Genomic DNA, 11,227 nt, shown 5'->3' with positions numbered 1-11,227 from the left:
TGATAACAGTGCATCTAAATTCCAAAATCAATCTCCATAATAGTCTATGTGTTTTCTACTGACAAAGGGGCCCTTTAGAGTAGTGAGAGAAGATCTTCACCCTGAAACCTACAGCGTCCCTTTTCAGCAGGAAGTAGCTAAGAGAATATGCTGTCCTCTTTCCTTAATGAATCAGGGTGAAGTCTCTCTCAGGGAGGAGTGATAGGGAATGGCAAAGGACACACTGACAAAGGAGATTAATCAGAACTGACTGGCAATTGGACAATTAAAACAGACATTCAAGGGGGGAGAAAGAGAAGAACGAACTGGGGAGGAGGGTAGAGAAAACAGTGCAACAATGAATGAATGAAAACCCAAAATCTCTGTAAATGTTCATTAAAACTAATAAAATTTAATAATAACAATAATAATAAAACTAAAAAGACCAGAAAAAAAAAAGCCATACTAGATTAAAAAGAGTTGTAATCGACTGAGTGATGTCTTTATATGAAAACAGACATAGAAGGCAGGGAAAAATGACAAATGAGGACAGAGGACGAGTGACAACTCTACAAGCTAAGAGTCAGCTTGGAGAGAGACTTGGAAGATATTTTTCATAGCCTCCAGAAGGAATCAACACTGATGACACTTAGGCTTCAGATGTTTGTTACACAAAACTAGGAGAAAATAAATTCCTGCTCCTTTAAGCCATCACCAGATATTATCTGACCATGTTCAAAGCTATCTTCTATCTATAAGCCATTTGTGTGTTTTTCACAATGATAAATGACTTTAGTCGGTTTCTTATTTTCATACCATCTGCCATATGGCATTTTATTGTATGTATTTAATTATTAGTTATCTGTCTTCTCCATTAGACTGTAAACCCTCTGAAGCAAAAGACATTGTCTTAAAAAAGAAAAGATAATATCTTGTTTATTATTGTAATACAAAAAACAATGTCTTCAAAAAAATATGAACTCAGTAAATACTCTTGAATGAAGGTTTCTTACCTGTTAATGCTTATTATTTAACAGAAAGTGTTCATCAGCTTTGAACAGGATGATTCTCTTTTTAAACTTTTGTAATATAAACAAAATCAAATATTTCATTGAAATGAATAAAAACTGTACAATATGTATACAAAATACATACCTTAGAATAGTCTAACCTTCCCTTCTCTTGAGCCTAAAATTGAAAAAGAAAAGATATTAAATCCTTAGTTTCTTAAAAATTAGTTTTAATATAGTTCTGTTTTTGGAACTGGAGAAAACTCTTTTTGTATGTGTACCAACATAAATACACAGAGAGAGACATGTATATACACATAATTAATGTTATATTTGTTAAAGTAGCAATTTCAAGTAAACCAAGTAGATCCTTTAGATAAGACTGTATTTTTAATTGGCTATCTGTTAGTGGAAAATATTTTCGTTTTTAAAAATAAACAAGTAGTGTGATAGTTTTCAAAATATATTCTGCAGGATTGCTAAATTCTTTTTTGCTCAATCTGTATTCTGAAAAATCTTCAAATATACAGAAAAGTTGAAAGAACAGTACACATGGAAGCTCCATCTAGGCTTGAGAACAGCGGACCTCAGACTCTTTCATCTTACATTCATTAGCACACATCATATAAACACAGAACATCTCATACACATGATTGTTACCAAATTTTAAACAAGGAGCAATAATGTCCTATCATCTAACAGTCTGTATTTGTTGTTGTTGGGCACCATAGAGTTGGAACTGCTCATAGCTGACCCTCTGGTGGGTATTCAGAGACAATTAAATGCATGGGAGGAGACTGCTTATCTTTCTCCTGAAGAGCAGCTGGTGGAGTTCAACCATGTGCCTTTGGGATGATTGTAGTGCAGCTTCTTACCACTAGACCAACAGGGCTTCCTGTTGTTGTCGTGTATCACTGAATCATAACCATTCCTTAGCTTCTTACCACTACGACAGGAGAGCTCTAAAGTATGCCTAATCCAGGCCATAGTCTTTGCAATTACTTGCTATGCATCAAAGAGCTGGATAGTGATTACAGATGACAGAAGAATTGATGTCTTCGAGTTGTGGTGCTGGAATAGAGTCTTGAACATACCATGGACTGTAAAGAAAACAAATAAATCTGTCTCGGAGAAGGTGAAAGCCAGCTACTCCTTGGAGGCTAGGATTTTGAAGCTCTGTCTCACATACTTTGGGGACATGGCCAGGATGGTCTGGTCCTTGGAGAAGGACATCACGCTTGGAAGGGTAGAGGGAAAGCACAGGAGAGGAAGACTCTGGATGAAATGGATTGATAAATAACTGGCATAATCGAGGGAGGAGTGCTGGATTCAGAGAGACTGGCTCAGGACAGAACAGGCTTCAGAGGTGGTGTACACAGGGTCACTAAGGATTGCAGGAGACTTGACAGCACATAACAATAACAACAACAACAACAACAATAGAGTTCAGATCTATTGTTCACAGGATCATTCATTATGAGTTGCACTCTCAAAGGCACTTAGCAATAAGAATGGGTAATGATCTTGATTGAGCATTATTCCTTGTGAGTGTTGGTCACTGAATTACTTCTTTCATGAAGAATCTTCTCATATCTTCTGCCAATTTTGTAACTGGATTATTTGTCTTTTCCTTGTTAAAGTGCTGGAACTCCTTATAAATTTTAGATAGGAATCTTTGGTCAGATATGTCACTGCCAAATATTTTTTCCTTGTGTGGGCTCTCTTTTTACCCTTTTGAAGACTTTTTTGATGCACACAAGCATTTAATTTTTAGGAGGTTCCATTCACCCATCTTATTCTCTCCTGATTGTGCATTTTTGGCTAGGTTTTATGGTTTATTCATGCCATAGGTTATTTAATGGAATAAATAAAATTAATAGAAACCATCATTATTGCTGCTAGATACTGTTGAGTATGACTCACAGAAAAGTTATGAATAGCCAACCTGAACTCTGCCCTATCTTGTGCCATGAACTTGAAAACAAAACCATTCACCTTTTGAGAAGTTAAGGATAGTTCTTATAAAAGACTTCTCTGTTAGGCCAGGGGGATAATGAATCAAGAGAATGTGACACGGCAGCAGGACGACCCTCACTACCCTTACCCCTCCCTGAAGGCCCTGCTATAAAAACCCGTCCAAATACACCCTAAACACGACTTCCTCAGCCTCCCTTTCCAGACTAAGAAACCTCATTTGGAAGCTCCCTTAATAAAACTCCTTTAAGCTGCTTGCTGAAACTGAGGAGGACCTCATACACTTGCTGCAGAGGGTCAAGGACTGCAGTCTTCAGTATGGACTGAGGCTCAATGTCAAGAAGACAAAGATTCTCACCACTGGACCAATTAGTAGCATCAGGATGGGTGGCGAAGAGATTGAGATTGTTCACAGCTTCAGTTTGCTTGGCTCCACGGTCAATACTCTTGGCACCAGCAGCCAGGAAATAAAAAAACGTATTGCGATGGGAAAGTCTGCTGTTAGGGACCTCTCTAAAGTACTCAAGAGCAACGGTGTCTCTCTGGAGACTAAGGTGCACCTGATACAGGTCATGGTCTTTGCAATCACTTGTTATGCATCAGAGAGTTGGACAATGACTAGGGAGGATAGAAGGAGAATTGATGCCTTTGAACTGTGGTGCTGGAGAAGAGTATTGAGCGTACCATGGACTGCCAGGAAAACAAACAGATTCATCCTGGAGAGGGTTAATCCTTGGAGGAAAGGATTCTGGGGCTTCGTCTGACATATTTTGGACATGTTGTAAGAAGAGACAGGTCCTTGGAAAGGGACATCATGCTTGGGAGGGTAGAGGGACAGCGTAGGAGGGGAAGACCCTCTATGAGGCGGAATGATTCAGTGACTGGGGTAATTGGGATGGGTGTGTCAGAGGCAGTGCGATTGGTACAGGATAGAGCAGGGTTTAGGGCTGTTGTACACAGGGTCCCTATGAGTCGCAAACGACTCGACGGCACATAACAACAACAACAACAACAACAACAACCTTTCCTATATTCTGGTCCCATTCTTAAGTCTGCAACCTTATGACTTTACACTCACATTCTTGATTTATTTCGTCCTTGGATCACTTTACTAGTACCTGCTGCACTTTTAAATTGAGAGTTATGTCTGAAGATACTGGAAGTTTACTTTAACATTTTTTGCAAGAATATTGTTGTTGAGTTGGCTTGGACACATAGTGCCTCTATATATAACATATGGGAACTCTGCTCCATCCTCACAATCTCCATTGTGCTTATGCCCATTGCTGTACTTGCTGTGTCAATCTATCCCTTTGCTGGTCTTCCTCTTCTTTGCTCTCTACTTTTCAAAGGACCTGTCCCTCCGGTTAACAAGTTCATGGTATATAAAGGTACACTCTAGATGCCCTTCAGGGAAGAATATCCCATATGAAATATTATTCACTTTCTATAACATCATTTCAGGAGACACAGAATATCAGGCAACCTCATTATTTGCAATGCTATAAAATGTCATTATTTGGTCAAGTTAGCACTGTCATACCTCGGAGATACTGTGGGTTCAGATCTAGACCACTCAGTAAATGGAGTCATACAATTTTTTGTTTCCCAGTGCACAGAAGTGTTGAAGTATAAACGATGGACTGCTAAGAGAGCAAGCGGGTCTGTCTTCAAGAACGTAAAACCTGGATGCTCCTCAGAGGCAAGGATGGTGAAACTTCATTTCAGATATTTTGGAGTATATTGTTACTTTTAAGAATAGGAGTCAGTTCTTGGAGAAGGCATCATGCTTAAAAAGTTGGAGGGTGTAAGAGTATAAGAAAGAATTCTTCAATGAGATAGACAAGGCAATTTGTAATTTCCTCTGGAATGGAAAGAGACCCTGAATAAGCAAAGCAGTCTTGAAAAAGAGAAACAAGGTAAGAGGCATCTCACTCTCTGATCTTAAATTCTACACAGCTATGGTGATCAAGATAGCATGGTGCTGGTACAGTAACAGTCACATAGGACAGTGGAAAAGAATTGAGAACCAAGATATCAGCTCATCTACCTATGGTCAACTGATTTTTGACAAGGAGATAAAGTCAATTAAGTGGGGAAATGAAAGCCTCTTTAACAAATGGTATTATCAAAATTGGAAAACTTTAGCAAGAACTACACCTCATACCATAAACAAAAACCAACTCAAAGTGGATCAAGGACCTAGGAGTAAAAGCAAGGACTATAAACTTCAACAGAGAAAAGCTTGGAAGAACTCTAGAAGCCTTAAATCAACAACATGAACAGTCTCCCAAGCATCTTGAAAAACCTACAATCAGGAGAGAATAAAATAGATGAATGGGACCTTCTAAGAATCAAATCCCTATGCACATCAAAACACTTCTCCAACAGGGTGAAAAGGGAAGCCATAGACTGGGGGGAAAATATATTTGGCAATTACATGTCTGATAAGGGACTTTTATCAAGAATTTATAAAATTCTTTTATAAAGAATTTATAAAATTCTCCAGCACCTCAGTAAGATAAACGTAAATAATCCTACTGCAAAATGGGCACAGAAAATAAATAGACACTTCACCAAAAAAGACATTCAGATGGCAAACACATGAAGAAATGTTAAAAATCCCTAGCTCTAAGAGAGATGGAAATCAAAACAACTATGAGAGATCATCTCACTTCAGTAATAGTAAAGTTCAACAGAGCAGCAAACAAATGCTGATGAGGCTGTGGAGAAATTGGAACCCTTATTCACTGTTGGTGGGAGTGTGAAATGGTGCAATCACTCTGGAAGGCAGTATGGCGATTTCTCAAAAAGTTGGAAAGACAAATACCATTTGACCCAGCAATTGCACTATTGGGAATGTGCCCTTAAGAAACCAGAACTGCCATCCAAACAGATACCTGCACACCTATGTCTATTGCTGCATTGTTTATAATAACAAAGAGATGGAAGCAACCTAAGTACCCATCAATTAATGATGGAGAGAGAAGCTGTAATATATTCACACAATAGAATACTACACAGTACTGAAAAACAAGGAACTGATATTATACAAAATGGGTGACCCTTGAGGACATTATGCTGAGTCAAATATCTCAGTCATAAAAGGACAAATACTGCATAATGCCACTGTTATAAAACAGGACCGACTTGGGGGGTTTGGGGGGAAAATAAGAAAAAGTGGGGATAAATAATGGGCAATGCTTTTAAACAGATGAGGGAAAGAACTAGCTAAAAGAAATATATGATTAGATATTATTTTCATGACAACAGTCCAGAATAAGAGCTGCATAGCAAAGTGGATGGGGTGAGGGGAGGGAGGAAATTGTACAACAATGAAAAAATCTTTTTAAAGAGAAAAGCAAATTGGGGGAGGTAGGGAGGGAAATGTGCAACAATGAATGAATGGAAAGCTAAGTTTTCTGTAAACATTTGTTAAATAAAAGAGCATATGTGAGGAAGACCTTCAACAAGATGAAGTGACACAGTGATTTTAACAGTGGCCTCAAGTATGTTGAAGAGGGTGAGGATGGCACAGGATAGGGCAGAGTTCAGCTCGTTATTCATAGCGTCATTAAGAATTGTAGTTTACTCTAGGGTACATAACAACAAAAGCAAGTGTGTGACGGCATTGTGAACATGTTTCAAACACTGTTAGAATTATCAAAATATGACACAGAGGCACAAAGTGATCACATGTGGTTGGAAACAAGGACTCTGATAGGCTTGCTCAGCCCAGGGTCGCCACAAACCTTCAATTTGTAAAAAAATTTGGTATCTGTGAAGTGCAATGAAGTGACACACATAAAACAAGGTATTCCTGTAACCAACAATCATTCTAGTCTAATGATACCTTTAATCTTAGATGAGAAGTTCTATAATTTGTGGAGTCAAATTTTACATTAAAAAAATGTTTAGCTTCAAAAATATCTACCAAATTTTGCCATAATAGAGACCTCCAAAGTGTTAATCTTTTCTGCCGGGTCAACTTCAGAGTAGTGTTCCTGTTGCCACGTAGGCAAAGAACAAGAGTCTGTCAAGTCATAAATAAGTTAGGTCTTGAGATCACTTTGTTCCTGAACTCAAAAGGACACTATTTAGGAAACTAATATGGGCAGGGAAGCTCTGATGGCTCTGTAGTCCATAAGGAGTTCTGCTGGTAACTGAAAGACCTTGCTTCTCTGGTGGGCTGAATCCATCAGCTGTTCCCTCAGAGAAAAATAGGCAAATCTTTTGAGTGACTTACAGTCATAGAAGCCCAAAGGACTGTCAGCTATAGGTAGGTTCCAACTTCAAGACAAGATGAAGAGATGGAGATAGAGAAAGAGAATAAGAGGGAGGGGAGGAAGGGGAACGAAAAGGAGGGAGAGAGACTGTCACAGTAGGTAAGTAATGATGGGCAATTTCCTCACAGGCTATTTAATAGCCTCTGAAAACCTGCTGGTGGGTCAGCTATGAGTCACTTCTGATTCAATGACAGTGAGTAATACATAGGTTATATCATAATGATAGCAAAAAAATATTCACAACTGGAGCAATAAGCAATGTGATGATGACTGGAGAAAAGATTCAGGTTGTCAAGGATTTAATTTTACTAATCTTCACAATCAACACCCACAGATGTAGCAGTTTAAAAAAAAAAATCAAATGATGTACTGCATCAGGCAAGTCTGTTTCAAAGGATTTCTTTAAAATGCTAAAGAATAAAGGAATCAGTTTAAAAACCAAGATCTTCTGGACATTTTTTTCCCTTTAAACTTGACCTTTTCTTTTAAGCCATGGTATTTTCAATCTCCTCTTACAAATGTGAAAGTTAAACAATTAATAAAGAAGACAAGTTGATATCTTTGAATTGTGATGCTGGAGAGGAACAATGAATATACCAAGGATTTCCAAATGAACAAACTAATCTGTACTGGAAAAATGGAGTAAAAATTTCCTTAGATGTAAAGTTAGTCGTGAGTATTGTCTCACTTTGAGCATACTATCAGGAGTCTCCAGTTCCTACAGAAAAGTATCATGCTTGGTAAAATATAGGGTCAGCAAAGGAGGAAGACCCTCAATGACATGGATTGACATGGTGACTGTAACAAGGGGCTCAACCACGGGAGCAATTGTGCAGACGTCACAGGACTGGGCAGCAATCTGTTGTACATAAGGTCCCTATGAGTCAACCAACTGAAGGACACTGAACAACAACATTTTTTTTTTAACAGCAGTTTAAAAAAAATTATTTTATATTGGTTTGCTTACAAACATTGTGTTTTACACTATCCTTCATTCAAAAATAACATTTTTATTCTTTTTGTAAAATAACAATTACAAATTTTGGTGAGGCTATAGTTTCTATTTCAGCTGATCACTGTACTGTCATTCAACATAATTCTATTGAGTTGATAACACATGTATGTACTATGCCTTAGGCATTACTTAGGTACTAGAGACATAGCTGTGAACAGAAAAGATAAAAACTCCGCTCATGGAGTTAAATTCTAAGTTCTGGCACAAATCTATCATAGATTTGTTTCAAGTGTAGAATATAAGCTTCATGAGAACCAGGGACTCTCCACCATGTATCTCTTGTGCTTGGTAAGCAATTGATAGTCAATGCCTTTTGTACAAATGGATAGATGAATGCCTTTTCCTTACATGTGATGGTTATACTGTCCTTGTGGGGAAGTATATAAATTAACTTTTATTCACTCGTGAGTCTACAAAATCTGAGTAATGTGGTTCAGAGATGCTGAGGCATGAGTTTATGCCTTACAAATAATATTTTACCCATATTGAACAATGCTAGTATTTATTTCAAAGGTCAAAAAAGAAATAACTACATAAATGCCTGATGTCTTAGGGAGAATGAAGAACTAGAACTTTTTCCTCTTTCTCTGACATCTGTCCCTTATCATGTACATTTCTAGCACAGCAAGATATTATTAAAATAACTTTCTCACTGCAGCCCCAAAATAGGTTGTTATAAAATAAATGCAAACTAGAGAGTATTTCAACAACCAGCAATCTTGAGTCTCTTCTGGCTACACTGTTCATCTCCAGAGTCACTGTAAATTCTACCATGCATAGCAATTCCCTGAGGGCTTCATTACTAGGATCTTTAAAAGATATTCACTCATCTCTTCACCTCCTGAAGGTATCCTTCTTGTCAATTCAGGTCATGAGAAAAGAAAGTAATTTTTTTCCAGCTCACAGAGAATGTGTGGTTTGAACTCTGTTTTATCTTAATAAAAAGGGGAAAAAAGTGAAAATAGTCAAGATAGTGCGCCAGGGCTCACAGCACTGTAGGCCTCTTCAATGGCTATAGTGAGCACTGTAAAACAATACTCTGCACAAAAGTAAAACAGCCAGCACTCTGATTGAGAGGATGCACAAAGGGATTAATTCCGAAGGTTTATATACCAGTCTCTGCAGACCATAGGCAGATAGATTCCCTGTTGGTATGTAATGGATTTACAATGTGGTCTTTTAATTTAAGAAACAAATGCTTTTTCATAAGTCAGGTAACAAAGAAGGATTGGATGACATAAATGAACTGTTTCTAAATTCCAATCACTGTTATCTGGACTTGAAAGCTGGATATGGGGAAACCTTTTCCTAAAAGCAGAAAACTAATATTCCAGAGCAGAGTCTCTGGCAATTGCTAGAGATGGCTCATTTCTATTTCTCATCTATTCTCCCCAGATGTCACCAGTTATACTGTGAGACAACTTCAAACTTCTAAAGATTTTCTTTGTAAACTTTCAAGGAAAATAACCTTTCTCCATCAAAAATATTTTTAAATCATTTCAAGCCTTCAAAAAAGTCAAAAGGATACAATGAACATCTATTTATTCTCTACTACTTTCTAATATTTTACTCCTCTTCTGTAGATAACTATTTGCTATTCCTGAGAAAGTAAAACTCATCCATAAATACTTCAACATTTACATTCTAAGAATGGCATTCTCTTATAGACCCACATACAATAAGTTTAATATTTACCATATTATTTAAAACACAAGCTATATTCAAATTTTCCAATCTAAGATCCAAGTTGAAATCATATATTGCCATTATGTGTCATATCCTTTAAATCTATAATCTACAATAATCTCTGACCAACATTTTTGTCTTTAATTACATGGCATTTTCCCATTTTTAACTGTAAAAGAATATATAACAAAAATAACTGCCAATTCAACATTTCTCAAGTATACAATTTACTAGTATCAATCACATTAGTCATATTGTATGCCATCACTCACGAGCAGTTGTTGCCAAATTTCCCAACACCTTAAGCAGAAACTAACTTCTACACAACACAATGACTTCCTCTTCCCTCACACTGGTAACCATTAAGAAATGCCAATCCAATTGTCTATTCCTGTTATTTCACAACAGTGAGATAATACTTGTCCTTTTATTATGGACAAACTGAAATCAGTATAATGTTTCCAAGGCTCACTCATGTTGCAGCATGCATCACGACTCCACATCTGAGTAGTAGTCCATTAAATGTAGGTACCACATTTTGTTTATCTCTTTATCATCTGTTGGATGATCACTTTGATTTTTAAAATAGTGAATACTGCTTTTTACACATATATTTATTTTCATATCTGCTTTCAAACCTCTTGGGTATATCATTGAGAGTGGAATTGCTGGGTCACACAGAATATTGAGGGAGCTCTGGTGGCCTAGTTGGTAAGGGAGTTGTACTGTCAACACAAAGGTGAGCAGTTTGAATCTACCAGATGCTTTGCAGGAGAAAGAAGAGCAACTTCCTTCTGTGTTTTTCACAGCCTTCTGAAAGTCTGCTGGAGGGTCAGCTGGGAGTTGGTTCTGACTGGATGCCAATGAGGAGAATGGAATATTGTCAAGTGTTTGGAGTCAAGATTAGTTATCCTGCAGGTTACCCCATAACCTTGATTTGTCTGCTTGTTTTCTCAAAATTATATTCAGGTTAAACATTTTAGCAAGAAAGCTAGTAGGTGATACTTTTCACTATATAGGCTCTTGTAGCATAGTGTGTAATTGGTTGTGCTACCAACCAAAATACTGACTGTTAAATCTCCTAGCATTCTGAGGGAGAAAGGTAAAGCAGTCTCTTAAAGATTTACACACTGAGAAACCCTGTGGAGGGTCACCATGAATCTATTATTGTTGTTGTTGTTATGTGCCATCGAGTCGCTTGCGACTCATAGCGACCCTATGTACAAGAGCTCTAAATGCTGTTCTATCCTGTGCCAACCTAGCCATCTCAAACGCAC

General features: G+C 37.5%; 1 protein-coding gene across 1 annotated transcript in view; it reads right to left on the bottom strand.

Moving 5' to 3' along the window:
- PDSS2 (prenyl (decaprenyl) diphosphate synthase, subunit 2) overlaps positions 1 to 11,227 on the bottom strand; it is a 489,995-nt gene that overhangs the window by 78,974 nt on the left and 399,794 nt on the right. Inside the window, exon 7 of the mRNA XM_006881173.1 lies at positions 1,135 to 1,167. Within this exon, the coding sequence (XP_006881235.1) occupies positions 1,135 to 1,167 (33 nt within the window). The remainder of the gene's footprint in view (positions 1 to 1,134; positions 1,168 to 11,227) is intronic.

This window comes from Elephantulus edwardii, unplaced genomic scaffold (genome assembly GCF_000299155.1).
Source record: "Elephantulus edwardii isolate Elephantulus edwardi_28Jun2011 unplaced genomic scaffold, EleEdw1.0 scaffold00013, whole genome shotgun sequence".
NCBI lineage: Eukaryota > Metazoa > Chordata > Mammalia > Macroscelidea > Macroscelididae > Elephantulus > Elephantulus edwardii.
Note: the sequence above shows the minus strand (reverse complement) of the source record. Positions and strands in the feature narration are given on the sequence as shown.